A 15,508-nucleotide genomic window follows, 5' to 3' on the forward strand; every position below is an offset into this window, starting at 1 on the left:
TTAAGTTACATTAGTAAATTTATAAAAAATACAAAAATGAAAATATCAAATTTGCAAGATTTTTATACAATTAAATTATTGTAAATAAATACTCCATTTCAGATTCTCATTGTTAATTATTTCTATAATCTTTACTTTTTAATTAATCACTAGTAGTTTCTAAATTTAGATTCCTCTAAGAATAAAGTAAACTGGGCTCAGAATACATGTAGTAGGTAAGTACCTCATTTCTATGATCAAAGTAGTAAACTACTAAAAATATTTAAAATTCTTATTTTTCATTTAATAACGTTTAAAACTATTAAAAACTTATTTTCAGTAAATAACTTTAAATAGCAATGGGAATACAAAACAGACACAAGGGGTTATTCGTTAGTAAAGGAACAACCATTTTAACTGCAAAACCCTTTGCTTATGTTTTACGGTCCTTATATCATAACGAACGATGTGACCATTGTTTACAAAGGTAATAAGTTTATACAAAATTATGCACGTATATATATGTATATAATATATATATACATACACATGCATATATAATATGTGTGTGTATACATTTTAGATTGCTTTCCTTGCATTACGTTTAATTTGTATTTATTAAGTTAATTTCATACAAACTATTAATACCTATTGTTAATATATTTTTCTATTTTTCAATTAATTGCATTAAAACGGATTGATAATGTGAAGCATTTAATTAATACTGTGTATATAATTTAAAATTTTAGGTTATATGATGGAACCAATGTTATAATGTTATAATTCTCTATATCTGTATTTCTATTACTGTTTGTAAATTAAATGTACATACACGCTTGTGTTAAAATTAAACATTACTAATGGATAAGACTTTTGTTAAAAATGAGTAATAATAACAATCCCATAAAGAAAGGAACTACTATTCTTACTTCTAAACCATTTGCTTATGTTCTCAGTTCAAAACATAGAACTAACCGATGCGATTATTGCTTTAAAAGGTATGCTATTAATAATTTAAAAAATTGTTCAGCTTGGATAACTGTTTTTCTCACTGCTTTTTACCAGAAATATTTTAAACTACTATACCACTTAATAAATGTATTGTAGTACAAAAGGAATAACATTTTAATTTCATTTATTTTAGTGGAAAACTCTTCAGATGTTCTGCTTGCCAATATGTTTATTATTGTAACCAGTCTTGTCAACAAGGCTCTTGGCCTGTTCATAGCACAGAATGTGCAAATTTAAAAAGAGTTTCACCAAAAATTGTGCCAGATATGGCACGACTAATGGCACGTATAATTATAAAGCTAAATCAAGGTGGAAGTGATGAAATAGAATATTACAGTAAAACTAAATTTAGAAAATTTAAGGATTTAATGTCCCGTAAGTGTTTTGTATTATATTAAAATATACATAACATTTAGTTTATTCACACGTTGACTTTTAAGTAATATATAAATCATTATCTTTTTAGATTATTCTGATATAAAGAAAGATGAAAAGAAAATGGAACATTTCATGTTTCTCTGTGGTGTTTTGTTTGGATTTCTTGGAGATGGACCTATTCTAAATTCTGCAGAATTAATGGGTATTTATGGCAGAATTTGTATTAATTCTTTTAATATATTTGATTTGGATATGAATAGTATTGGTGTTGGAATTTATCTGGCACCTTCTATTGTGGACCATAGTTGTATACCTAATGCTGTAGCTACCTTTGAGGGAACTACTATAAGTATTAGAACCATAAAAGATCTTCCTTGTTTAGATTGGTCTCAGGTAATATTAATATCCCCTTTATTATAGTACTGTATCACAATTTTGTATTGATAATTTTGATTATACCATTTTGTAAAGCTATGCTGTAATTGTAACTGCATATTTATAGATAAGGATATCATATATTGATGTACTTAAAACAACAAAAGAGAGGCGTACTGAACTACAAAGTTCATATTATTTTTGGTGTAACTGTAAAAAATGTGAAGAACCAGAACCAATGGTAGAAGCAGCTAAATGTCCAAATAAATTGTGTAAAACTCCTTGCTTTCTTGACATAGATAGCTGTTCAGAATGTAACACAAAATTATCAGAAAAATTTAAAGAAACTTTTAATGAAGTATCTAGTTTTACAGCACACCATTTACAGAACATGAAAAATATGGCTTGTATCCTTTCTAGTAGTTATATTTATGCATTTAGTGAAAGACATATAATTTTCTTATAAGAGAAATTAGATTTAGATGTAAGTAAGATGTGCCTCGAAAAACAAGAAGACGTTTTATATTCTCTAAACTTACAACATGTACAAACTTTACAAACTGCTTTTGATTCTTCTATAAGTTTGGAACATTGGGAAGAAGCTGAGTACTATGCTAAGAAACTAATTACTGGTTACTTGTTAGTAAACATGTGTTCTAAATTTATGAAATTAATGAATAAGAAATAATATTAAATTTAATTTTTCAGAGTGTACTATGGAGAGATTCATCCATTGACTGGATTATTATACCTTATGATAGGAAAGATTCAGTTATATTTAGAAAAGCCAAAACAAGCTTTTGAAGCATTAAAGAAAGCAAATGGAATATTGGCTATTACACATGGAGAACAGCATACGTTAATTCGGGAAAATTTGAAACCTCTTCTTTATCAGGCTACTATAGAAGGACTTAAATAATGTATTTTTTTTTTTACATTTAATAGGATATAATTGTGTATAATATATTGACAATGTGTAATTTGTAGTAAATCATTCTAATATCGAACAAAAATGAAATTTCTAATCCTAACAGAAAAGTCATTCTTGTTAATCTATGAAATATAACAGCATAATAGTATAACAATACAATGTAAACATTTAAAATGTCATTTTCATTACTACCAACCTTAAAATTTAGTTTCTCGTTCATTCTATAGGGCGTAGTTTGTTCGTTTGATTAATAAACAATTGTAAAATTAAAAATAATAATTAAATAATTTTTAATAGAATAATTAAACAAAATTTTGCAATATACCCACGCGGAAATGTAAAGAAATAAACAATTTAAATAGATATAACAATAATTTGATTAATAAACAATTGTAAAATATAAAATAATAATTAAACAAATATTAATAAATATCAGATAGAAATAGTTAAATCTGCGGAACCGGTGAAGCGGAACGTCATGCTTGATTGCGCGCGCCGCGCGCCGGTACAAGCGCGACCTGGAGCGGGGTCAAATCTAGTCAGTCTTATCGCGACCGTCGAAGGATACGGATCGAGCTGTCACGCATATACCGGTACGGGTTGATACCATGGATATTCGTGCATGGATTTATCAGTGTGTTACCACAAGTGTTATTGTGTGTGCCTATGGTGTTTCCTATAGTGTTCCCCATGTATTTTGGAATATTTATACGGATATATTAGTGCGTTTTATGGTGTGGTCACCCATGTGTTTTGACATTTTTATACAAGTGCATTAGTGTGCTGTGTGGTGTGGTACCCCATGTACCTGCATGTGCTTTATTGTGTTTTACGGTGTGGTACCCCATGTACCTGCATGTGCTTTATTGTGTTTTATGGTGTGGTTTCGTATGTGCTTTGGCATATATTTACGGATTTATTAGTGGGTTTTATGGAGTGGTACCCTATCTGTTTTACTATAATTTTGCAACTATTTTATGGTGTTCTATGGTTTTGATTTTCATGTGTTTTGGGATGTATTTGCATGTGTTTTACCATGTTTTATGGTGTAGTTATTCCCATATAGTTTTGCATGCATATTTTTGAATTATCCTGTGTATTAGCATATTAACTACAACAAATTGAGAGAAAACATATATCGTTCAAGAATCGTGATTTTTATGCTTTCAGATGAGTGCTTTGCCAGTGGGGGTACCGTTTCTTTGACGAGCCAACAGACGAGCAGTGGTGCAAGTCAACGATCGGTGAGTCGCATGCTTTAAAGTTCCTCCGGTTCCCATCATGTTGTAGGACGAATGGTCCGTAGCGACACGGGAATTGGTTGTAATTTTTTTTTTTTGAGCGAGCATAGTGACCCACGAATATCACTGTATCATTTTATACAATGATAATCGTGCAAATTGTTTTTTTTGTGTATTTTATGCCTTAGCTCAGGATAGGGTTTTCTTGTACATATTTACATATAAATATAGATTTCGAGTTTAAAAATGTAGAGAAGTCGGATGACCCTCCGATTTCACAATACACTTTATTTTTTATATGTACAAGAATTTATTTCGCGATGAGCAGATTTCAATATCAAAGTAATAAGCATGAATACTTTTAATTACTCCAACTACTTACTTTGATAAGGAAATCGCTCTTGAAATTGAAACGTTTTTCCGATTTTATTCGTGAAATTCGCATCAGGTTAGTATATGGGCTGGCCCTCACTGAGGGGTGGAATTTTCAGATTTATTAGTGTTGCGAAAAATTTACAGCGCGGGGGTAACTATGACAATGCACTGACTAATATTCGGTGGGAATCCTTTTGGTTTTTAAATTCAATCCAATGTATTATTTATTTAATAAAATTAGTTACAAGGATTCCGCGGCATAAGACCGTGAAACACCATCTCATGGGAGATAAACCCATGCATTACTAGGCTTTTGCAGGCGCAGCTTTAGAATACGGAACATATGAAAATATGTTACCATATTCTAAACTGTAGTCCTTTTGTCTATACTATGGGCGTCCGTCAATCTGACACCGTTGGATGCAACGTGTTGGACGGGCGGGTAGCGCTCTTAGCGAAGGGGTGCATTCTGTCCTGGCGTTACGACGTCCAGGCGGGGTGGGTGGTATGTAGCGTCGAGCGCAAGTTCAGGGGGCCTAAGAACCTCCGTTGCCAGCTGATATTAGCAGTGCACCATGTTTTACGTCATAGTTGCCCAATTTTGCTTTTTAGTATTTGCTCTTCAAGCATTGTATAAAGTTTCCCTTTCGAACTTAAAATTCATTCTGTCACATTCACGGTTCTCGACCCTAACCACTCATCATTCGCACTTCAGCATCACGAACTCTATCACATAATCATTTATCCACCTGCATACCTTTGTGTAGTGAAATATTACCCCGTTAGATATTAATGTACCAGACATGTTTCTAGATCAGGATTTTCTATTTTAATTAGTGTTGCGAAAAATTTCCAACGCGAGAGCAAATATGACTATACACTGACTAATATTCGGTGGGAATCCTTTTGGTTTTTAAATTCAATCCAATGTATTATTTATTTAATCGAATTAGTTACAAGGATTCCGCGGCATAAGACCGTGAAACACCATCTCATGGGAGACAAACCCATGCATTACTAGGCCTTTGCAGGCGCAGCTTTAGAATACGGAACATATGAAAATATGTTACCATATTCTAAACTGTAGTCCTTTTGTCTATACTAGGGGCGTCCGTCAATCTGACACCGTTGGATGCAACGTGTTGGACGGGCGGGTAGCGCTCTTAGCGAAGGGGTGCATCCTGTCCTGGCGTTACGACGTCCAGGCGGGGTGGGTGGTATGTAGCGTCGAGCCCAAGTTCAGGGGGCCTAAGAACCTCCGTTGCCAGCTGATATTAGCAGTGGACGCATGTTTGAGTCATATTTGCTCAATTTTGCTTTTCAATATTTGCTCTTCAAGCATAATTTAAAGCTCCCCTTTAGTCATGTTGCTAGATCAGGATTTTCTATTTTAATTAGTGTTGCGAAAAATTTCCAGCGCGAGAGTAACTATGACGATGCACTTACTAGTATTCGGTGGGAATCCTTTTTGTTTTTAAACTCAATGTTTTATTTAATTAATCAAATTAGTTACAAGGATTCCGCGGCATAAGACCGTGAACACCATCTCATGGGAGATAAAACCATGCATTACTAGGCCTTTCAAGGCGCAGATTTAGAATGTGGCGGAGTACCAAATCTTCCATTTGATAAACTGCAGCCTTTTGTCTATACTATGGGCGTCCGTCAATCTGACACCGTTGGATGCAACGTGTTGGACGGGCGGGTAGCGCTCTTAGCGAAGGGGTGCACCCTGTTCTAGGCGGGGTGGGTGGTATGTAGCGTCGAGCGTAAGTTCAGGGGGCCTAAGAACCTCCGTTGCCAGCTGATATTAGAAGTGCACCATTTTTGCGTCATAGTTGCTCTATTTTGCTTTTCAGTATTAGCTCTTCTTTCGTACTTGAAATTCATTCTGTCACGTTCACGGTTCTCGACCATAAACACTCATCATTCACACTTCAGCCTCACGAACTCTATCACATAATCATTTATCCACCCGCATACCCCAGTATAGTGAAATATTAGCCCGTTAGATTTTCTATTTTAATTAGTGTTGCGAAAAATTTCCAACGCGTGAGTAAATATGACAATGCACTGACTAGTATTCGGTGGGAATCCTTTTGGTTTTTAAACTCAATCCAATATTTTATTTATTTAATCGAATTAGTTACAAGGATTCCGCGGCATAAGACCGTGAAACACCATCTCATGGGAGACAAACCCATGCATTACTAGGCTTTTGCAGGCGCAGCTTTAGAATACGGAACATATGAAAATATGTTACCATATTTTAAACTGTAGTCCTTTTGTCTATACTATGGGCGTCCGTCAATCTGACACCGTTGGATGCAACGTGTTGGACGGGCGGGTAGCGCTCTTAGCGAAGGGGTGCATCCTGTCCTGGCGTTACGACGTCCAGGCGGGGTGGGTGGTATGTAGCGTCGAACGCAAGTTCAGGGGGCCTAAGAACCTCCGTTGCCAGCTGATATTAGCAGTGCACCATGTTAGTGTCATAGTTGCTCAATTTTGCTTTTCAGTATTTGCTCTTCAAGCATTGTATAAAGTTCCCTTTTCGAACTTGAAATTCATTCTGTCACGTTCACGGTTCTCGACCTCACGAACTCTGTCTCATAACCATTTATCCACCTGCATACCTTTGTGTAGTAAAATATTACCCCGTTAGATATTAATGTACCATACATGTTTCTAGATTAGGATTTTCTATTTTAATTAGTGTTGCGAAAAATTTCCAACGCGAAAGTAAATATGACTATACACTGACTAGTATTCGGTGGGAATCCTTTTGGTTTTTATGTGATAAAATTAGTTACAAGGATTCCGCGGCATAAGACCGTGAACACCACCTCATGGGAGATAAAACCATGCATTACTAGGCCTTTGCAGGCACAGCCATAGAGTACGGGACATTTAAGTATGTCGCACTCCATACGCTAAGCTGTTTTAAAGTCCTTTTGCCTATACTATTAGCGTCCACCACTCGGACACGTTGGCTGCAACGTGTTCGATGGGTGGGTAGCGCTATTAGCGAAGGGGTGCATCCTGCCTTAATGGCCAAGTGCCATTGCGGCCAGGTGCCTTAAACAGGCGGGATGGGTGGTATGTAGCGTCTGGCGTATGAACTAGGGGGCCTAAGAACCTTCGTTGCCAGCTGATATTAGCAGTGGACGCATGTGGAGTCATATTTGCTTAATTTTGCTTTTTAATATTTGCTCTTCAAGCATAATTTAAAGCTCCCCTTTAGTCATGTTGCTAGATCAGTATTTTCTATTTTAATTAGTGTTGCGAAAAATAACGCGAGAGTAAATATGACGATGCACTTACGAGTATAGGGTGGGAATCCTTTTGGTTTTGAAAGTCAATGCATTTAGTTAATCAAAGTAGTTACAAGGATTCCGCGGCATAAGACCGTGAAACCATCTCATGGGAGATAAAACCATGCATTACTAGGCCTTTTCAGGCGCAGCTTTAGAATGTGGCGCACGACCATATGTTACATATTGTAAACTGCAGCCTTTTGTCTATACTATGGGCGTCCGTCAATCTGACACGTTGGATGCAACGTGTTGGACGGGGGGGTAGCGCTCTTAGCGAAGGGGTGCATCCTATCCTAGGCGGGGTGGGTGGTGGTAGCGTCGAACGCAAGTTCAGGGGGCCTAAGAACCTCCCTTGCCAGCCCTATATTAGAAGTGCACCATGTTAGCGTCATACTTGCTCTATTTTGCTTTTCAGTATTTGCTCTTCAAGCATAGTAGAAAGCTCTTCGTTCATACTTCAAATTCATTCTGTCACGTTCACGGTTTTCGATCCTAAACACTCATCATTCACACTTCAGCCTCACGAACTCTATCACATAATCATTTATCCACCCGCATACCCCAGTATATTGAAATATTAGCCCGTTCGATGTTTATGTACTAGTCATGTTTTTAGATCAGGATTTTCTATTTTAATTAGTGTTGCGAAAAATTTCCAACGCGTGAGTAAATGTGACAATGCACTGACTAGTATTCGGTGGGAATCCTTTTGGTTTTTAAACGCAATCCAATATTTTATTTATTTAATCAAATTAGTTACAAGGATTCCGCGGCATAAGACCGTGAAACACCATCTCATGGGAGACAAACCCATGCATTACTAGGCCTTTGCAGGCGCAGCTTTAGAATACGGAACATATGCAAGTATGTTACCATATTCTAAACTGTAGTCCTTTTGTCTATACTATGGGCGTCCGTCAATCTGACACCGTTGGATGCAACGTGTTGGACGGGCGGGTAGCGCTCTTAGCGAAGGGGTGCATCCTGTCCTGGCGTTACGACGTCCAGGCGGGGTGGGTGGTATGTAGCGTCGAGCGCAAGTTCAGGGGGCCTAAGAACCTCCGTTGCCAGCTGATATTAGCAGTGCACCATGTTTTATGTCATAGTTGCTCAATTTTGCTTTTCTGTATTTGCTCTTCAAGCTTTATATTTGCAAAGTCGAGTCATTTTTATTAAAATAGTCTGGTAAAATCGTTTATTTCATCGCTATCTTCTCCATTCGCTCTCGTCTCTGACTGACCTCACACCGCGTTACGCATATCCTTTTACCGCGGTCATCCTCCAAGCTATCCGACTATATACTCCACCCCCCTGGGGGGGCCAGCCCATATACTAAATCGGAGCCGTGAAATTTCGCCGATATTCTTACTTTTAATAAAGTGAGAATATCATCTTTAGTTTTTGCTAATCAGACGTTTTAGCTTAGGCATTTCAGCACACATGAAGAAAACTGGTAGGTGAAAATACCTTTGGCCTTGTTCATTTTTATGCCCAAAACTCATTCGGGTACTTAGATGTACTCGCGTGGGTGGAGGGCGGTGGACAAGGTTTAGTTTTAAGTGTAATACATTTTGGCGACTGACAAAAGTAGTGAACCAATAGTGAACCACGATACAAGTTCCACATGTGTGTGTGTGGTTAGGATGTGGGATTTGTATCGTTTATTAAAAATCTTAACTTACTATAACATTATAAAATACTTATCAAGAATAAATTCAGAAATTTTTACATTAGATAATTCAATAGAATACGAAAATGAAATGTATTAGTTTAGCATAATGTTCACTATTATTTGTCAGTCGATTTCAGCAAAAAGGTATGATTTTATTAGAGTGTGAAAGTTGAATTGAACTCGGGTGTCGGAGGCGTCCCGGGACGTTCTCTCTAGGTGTAGGCATTTTTGCACCCGGGTGGTTGTATGAGAACCGTGGAGTGAATTTTTGTGAGAATGATTTTTGCCCTTTTTTAAATATAGCGATAGGCAGGCAGGTAGTTTACTTCTGGTGTGATTGAGTTTAGTTTATAAGTAGGCAGGGCCAGAGCAAGCTTTCATGTTTCTCTTCGTATTCTCCTCTAATACGTGAGAAGCTTGTATCTGGGGTTGGGAAACCAAAAATCAAGAGAAAAGATGAAAATGCAATTTAATTAATTTATCAATTAATTAATTTAGCATTCTCTCTTGATTTTTTCAAGGCCAAGCCTTATTAGTTTGTAAGTCGTAGTCGTGGTACTAGACCCGATTACAAAAATGAAGTATTAAAGTGAAAGTGCAGTGAAGTGAAGTGAAATTAAAAAGTGTTTGTGCTTGGATATTTGCAAAAATTGTGCAGGTATACGAGTAGCGATTCTAGGGATCGTTGCTCGTTTACGTGTTACGTTTTTACAAATGTCTGGGCAAACGTAAAATTTTCGCGAGTGATTTTTGTGAGGCTATTGCCGAAGAAAGAAGAGGCTATATGCTGAAGAGCCCCGGCAAAATTTGCCCAGAAGAGGGGAACTACTAATGGCTCTCCATCTTCGGATGGACAGTCATTCTGTCACTATGCTCGCTAATTTGTTTTTTCATTTTCTAGTTTTTTTTTGTATGATCCTTTTGCACATATCGTCGAGAACATATTAAATTCGAAATTTTACGAGTTCAACAGCCAGCTCGTTGAATGGTCAACTCGCGTTTTTATTTCCCCTATTTCCTTTTTCTTTATTACTTTATTGATATACATTATTCTTTTCTTATTGATTTTGCACATAAATTATATCTTGTATTTTCATTTTACATCTGCTTAAATTCTCATTTTATTGTATATTTCTGAGATTGCAATGGTAGTTATGTATTCTGTCCTCGGCTTTTACTATTTCAATTGTAATCGAAATTATGATGTTAATTATATTTTCTATTTCAGCATTTTATTGTTGAATTATTTCTTCATTGTTACTGAAATTATGATGTTAATTATATTTTCTATTTCAGCATTTTATTTCAGCAATTGTTATTTTGTTAATTGTTACAGAAATTATGATATTAATTATATTTTCTATTTCAGCATTTTATTTCAGCAATTGTTATTTTGTTAATTGTTACAGAAATTATGATATTAATTATATTTTCTATTTCAGCATTTTATTTCAGCAATTGTTATTTTGTTAATTGTTACAGAAATTATGATATTAATTATATTTTCTATTTCAGCATTTTATTTCAGCAATTGTTATTTTGTTAATTGTTACAGAAATTATGATATTAATTATATTTTCTATTTCAGCATTTTATTTCAGCAATTGTTATTTTCTGAATTGTTTCTGATATTAGGATGTTAATTCTATTTTCTATTTCAAGATTGTATTGTTTAAATTTTTATTTTATGTTGTCTGATTTGAATGGTTTCACGTTATTGTATATCTAATCCTAATAATTATGTTTTCCGTTACAGCATTTTATTGTTAAATTATTATTATTATTTTCTCAATTGTTTCTGATATTAGGATGTTAATTTTATTTTCTATTTCAAGATTGTATTGTTTAAATTTTTATTTTATGTTGTCTGATTTAAATGGTTTCACGTTATTGTATATCTAATCCTAATAATTATGTTTTCCGTTACAGCATTTTATTGTTTAAATTTTTTCTGATATTAGGATGTTAATTTTATGTTGTATGTTTTGAATGGTTTCACGTTCTTATGATTTTAGGGTGGGTCACTAACGTAGCCACCTCCATGTGGTGTGACCTGGTAATTGATATCGTTTTCTAAAGATAACTTTTAGAAAGCGATATCAAGCTAAGAGCTACAATAAAAAGATTTATATATTTTTTAATTGGGAAACAATAGTTTAAATTCAGAAAAGTATTTTCGGGATTGCAATATTACCATATAGAACGTATAACTATAGTAATTTTATAGTTCCTGAAAAAGGAACTTGTATGATTTTTGACTAATTACAAATGACTAATTACCTCCTTCTTTTCGAAGTCGGTTGACTGTCGGTAAAGTTTTCGACGCTCGCATCACCTTAATAACTGTATCATTATTTCTATGGTACATTTATTAATTATACAGTAAATAATACGAGCGAATTGGCTGCGAAATTTATGCTTGTTTTTCTATTTAATCTCTGTTACATATTTTTCAAGAACTATGCCTTTCAAATTCTGAAGTGTATCACATTGCAACTACAATTTTACGGAACGAAAATTAATAATAATGAATGGATGGTCAGTATTGTTTAATTATGTATTTATACATATAGCTATCGTAGCATACACGTGTCATTTAGGTGTATGCGAAAGGTGACGTAGTATAGCATGCTGTTAGTTGATAGGGTTGATAGCATGCGATAATTGAGATGGCGCTTCTTCAGGTGGCGCTTAAATCAGTTTCTGTTCGACCTACTTTTCGATGAAACGTTGACTGTTTTACCGACGTGGAATTCGAAGTTCGGCCTCGACGCTCGCATCGCCTTAAATGTCATCGTAGTAAACTAAAGCCCACTTTGGTTATCTGTTTTAAATGAGTTTTTATCCATGAAAAAGTTAAAATAACATGTGGTGAGTAATAATTTGTATTCCAAAATTCATTAAGCAAAATTAAAACAAAATTTACATTCTTCATAAAAATTTTAATGTGTATTATAACGATAATGGCAAGTATTAGTTAATGTCAATTCGTTTTTTGACATATGTTTGTTTGTATCTTTTATTATTTTAATTAATTATTTTTATAATTTCATAGATTTGATAGATATCCATTTATGTTACACTTATAAAATTTATAATTTTTATATTTAGAATGTTTATTATTGTTTCAAAAATATGTTTCATTTTACATTATGAGATATATTTTACATAGTTTTATATAAGTTACACATATTTTTATTATATTAGCTAAATTTATATTTCTTTAAGATAAGAATTTAATTTCTTTGTATGCTTTCTATTTAGATATTTGTTCATAAATTATTAAGGAAAACATATTTTCCTAAGTTATTATTGGCTCAGTGGAAGAACATTGTACAATGTTCTCTGCATTTAAAAGATTAGCTGGAAAATCAGATGGAGTTGGCAATGTATCTCCTAGACCGGCTCATCAATCTATGCCAACTACGTTGCAAAGAAAATTTGCTAAAGGTGTACAATATAATAGTGAGTATATTAAATTAATTCTGAATGAAAATAAAATATGTACTTCAAATGATAAGAATTTTATTTTTAGTGAAAATTATTGTAAAGGGTGATAGAAATGTGGGAAAAACTTGTCTATTTCATAGACTTCAGGGCCAAAAATTTATAGAAGAATATATACCAACAGAAGAAATACAAGTGACTAGCATTCAATGGAATTATAAAGCTACTGATGATATTGTTAAAGTTGAAGTTTGGGATGTTGTAGATAAAGGTCGACGTAGAAAAAAGTTAGAAGGTTTAAAAATGGATAATTCACCTGCAGAGAATATTATTGAGGAGCCTGCTTTAGATGCAGAGTTTCTTGATGTTTATAAAGGGACCAATGGTGTTATCATTATGATGGACATTACAAAATCTTGGACATTTGATTATGTACAAAGAGAACTTCCAAAAATTCCTAGTCATATTCCAGTGATTGTCTTAGGAAATCATTGTGATATGGCGCATCACAGAACGGTTACATCAGATCATGTAACATACTTTATTGATTCTTTACATGAAAGAACAGCACAAGTAAATTTATCGTTGTTATTAGTTTTTAGTATTTGAGATGGTGTGTTTGTAACTTCTAACAATATTTTATTTTTCACAGGTGAGATATGCAGAATCATCTATGAGAAATGGATTTGGATTAAAACTTTTGCACAAATTTTTTAATCTTCCATTTCTTCAACTGCAACGAGAAACGTTATTAAAACAACTTGATACCAATGAGGAAGAAACACGTTTGACAGTACAGGAACTCGACCTCTTTCAGGATAGCGACGATGCCAATTATAATAAATTCTTGGATAATCTTGTTAACCGAAGAAGAGCCCTTGCTGATTCTGTTTCTGCCACCACTCTAGTCCCTAATATTACATCTTCTTTGAGTAATCATCATATGTTATCTTCAAATGGTAATACGAATACAAATATTGAAGTTAAAAGATCAATTTCCATGCCTGGTCCTATAGGAGGTGGAACTCCTATTCCAGTTAAAAGCATAGATTTAAAATCACCACCAAAGAAGGACACTTTTATAAATACCTTGGAAAATCAAGCAGTTCCTATTAGAAATTCGCAGACGATATCGACACTATCGGTTGTACAAAATATTTCAAAGACAGATCCTAAAATGACTGAACTTTTAAATGATAATTCTGATAGAAGAGATTCTATTAATAAATCACAATCACTTATGTCAAAGATATTTGGTAATAATAAAAAGGAAGATGAAATAGACAAAGGAATACATGTTAACAGTACAAGTACAAACGTACCACTCACTAGTGTTGAAGATTTTATACCGGATGACGGGCTCCTAGACCGATCGTTCCTAGAAGATAACAGTCATGTGTCGCCACAAAAAGTACAACACGAAGAAGCGGATACTGAAAGGTACATTGGAATTGTATTAAATTTCTCTCTAATTTTCATGTACTCGTTTCTTTTCTCTTTAATAGTGACATTGAAACTGCGAATCCTTTGGTTGCTGGTTACGAGGACGATTTATCATCGGCTGATGAGACAACACCTCCTATTCAACCAAAATTAGCTGAAAATCCTTTGAGCAAACAGAAACACAAACGCGAGACTTTATCAAATACGGAAATAAATTCGGAACAATTACGACAAACTGTGAAACGCGATTCTGTTTCATCCATAGATCAAGAAATAGAAATATCCAACAACTATGATGTAAATGAGCAGCCGGAAATTAATTCTGATGCATTTGATAGCTGGCTCCGACGAGATTCTAAATGGAGACAAAGCCCTGAAGGCGGGGAAGATGTGAGCAGTAATAGTACTAGAAAAGATAGACTGGAATTGAGCGACAAAAGTTTAGATGTTAGCGTAACGAGTTCTAATGTTCATTTAGAATTGCTCGATAATACCAGTGTACGTCATATGAGTTCTGATGGCGGTAGTCCTGTACTAAAAGAAAAGAAAAAACACAAAGAGAAGGTACATATCTGTTATAAAGTATTTATAATCTAATTTTATTCTGTAATAATATCGTATTAAATTCATTTTAGACGGAAGATAAAGAAAAAAAGAAAAAGAAAAAATCTAAAGATAAAGAAAAAGATAAGGAGAAAACAGATAAAGGAGATAAAAAAAAGAAACGTTCGCTACATCGTTCAAAGGATGAAAATAGAGAACGCGATGAACTTGAAGAATTTCTAAATGGTTCTGTTACTAGAATTGGTGTTGATGTTGCCTATGAAGCAATATAGCAATTTTAAATATTGTTTAATCGTACTACTAATTAGTAACGCTGACTTCTGGTAAGGCACGTAAAATGTTAACATTGAACGATCTTTAACGTTGAATTGTCAAAGAAATAAATTACGTACTAATGCTTGCAGATACTTCAAAGCAAGCGATATATCATGTAAAAATTTTGTTGAAATTCTTTATATGATAAAATAACTTTACAAATCATAACAAAGAAGTTCTAGTAAAGTGATTTTCAATCGGAAATTTTTCATTTAAATTAGCATTCCGTTCGCATCTATCATGAAAATGTATATTTTTTCAAATTCATAAACATTTTATCATTGCATTTTCAAAATATTTACAGCTGATTATATTTGAGCTATTTATTTTGATACTTTTATTTTTTACGAACAAAAATATTTAGTAAATAACATCATATTTTAATATTGATATTTTTATTGTTGAATACTTTTTTAAAAAATAAAACAATTTACCTTAAATTAATATAGTAATTAAGAAATGT

The 15,508-nt window shown here is 33.9% G+C and overlaps 2 protein-coding genes across 5 annotated transcripts; both read left to right on the plus strand.

Moving 5' to 3' along the window:
* LOC114877583 (histone-lysine N-methyltransferase SMYD3) lies at positions 1-2,901 on the plus strand. Of its 2 annotated transcripts, none has more exons than XM_029190339.2 (7): positions 1-215; positions 320-466; positions 1,124-1,365; positions 1,457-1,761; positions 1,871-2,150; positions 2,220-2,382; positions 2,452-2,901. In XM_029190339.2, exons 2-7 carry the CDS (start codon positions 339-341, stop codon positions 2,660-2,662), a joined length of 1,329 nt encoding a protein of 442 aa, XP_029046172.1. In that variant the 5' UTR covers positions 1-215; positions 320-338; the 3' UTR covers positions 2,663-2,901. The 2 variants fall into 2 exon arrangements, with proteins under 2 accessions (XP_029046172.1, XP_029046173.1); XM_029190340.1 differs by lacking the exon at positions 1-215 and adding an exon at positions 729-977 and having other exon boundaries at positions 378-466.
* Positions 2,902-11,313: 8,412 nt separating this feature from the next.
* On the plus strand, positions 11,314-15,249 carry LOC114879477 (rab-like protein 6). Of its 3 annotated transcripts, none has more exons than XR_003789912.2 (7): positions 11,314-12,147; positions 12,541-12,741; positions 12,812-13,296; positions 13,376-14,163; positions 14,229-14,730; positions 14,802-15,053; positions 15,135-15,249. XR_003789912.2 is itself a non-coding variant. In XM_046288314.1 (7 exons), exons 3-7 carry the CDS (start codon positions 12,615-12,617, stop codon positions 15,000-15,002), a joined length of 2,103 nt encoding a protein of 700 aa, XP_046144270.1. In that variant the 5' UTR covers positions 11,314-11,814; positions 11,961-12,147; positions 12,541-12,614; the 3' UTR covers positions 15,003-15,249. The 3 variants fall into 3 exon arrangements, 2 of the variants coding, with proteins under 2 accessions (XP_046144270.1, XP_029050256.1); XM_046288314.1 differs by having other exon boundaries at positions 11,314-11,814; positions 11,961-12,147; positions 14,802-15,249; XM_029194423.2 differs by having other exon boundaries at positions 14,802-15,249.
* Positions 15,250-15,508: the final 259 nt, after the last annotated feature.

This window comes from Osmia bicornis, chromosome 12, assembly GCF_907164935.1.
Source record: "Osmia bicornis bicornis chromosome 12, iOsmBic2.1, whole genome shotgun sequence".
Classification (NCBI taxonomy): Eukaryota; Metazoa; Arthropoda; class Insecta; order Hymenoptera; family Megachilidae; genus Osmia; species Osmia bicornis.

Excerpts from the sequence above, each read along its gene's own strand:
- LOC114877583 (XM_029190339.2), top strand. The coding sequence starts at position 339 with ATGGGAATACAAAACAGACACAAGGGGTTATTCGTTAGTAAAGGAACA. Across the intron at positions 467-1,123 it reads TGTGACCATTGTTTACAAAG|TGGAAAACTCTTCAGATGTT; the intron begins GTAATAAGTTTA and ends CATTTATTTTAG. Across the intron at positions 1,762-1,870 it reads CTTGTTTAGATTGGTCTCAG|ATAAGGATATCATATATTGA; the intron begins GTAATATTAATA and ends GCATATTTATAG.
- LOC114879477 (XM_029194423.2), top strand. The coding sequence starts at position 12,615 with ATGTTCTCTGCATTTAAAAGATTAGCTGGAAAATCAGATGGAGTTGGC. Across the intron at positions 14,164-14,228 it reads GAAGAAGCGGATACTGAAAG|TGACATTGAAACTGCGAATC; the intron begins GTACATTGGAAT and ends TCTCTTTAATAG. Across the intron at positions 14,731-14,801 it reads AGAAAAAACACAAAGAGAAG|ACGGAAGATAAAGAAAAAAA; the intron begins GTACATATCTGT and ends AATTCATTTTAG.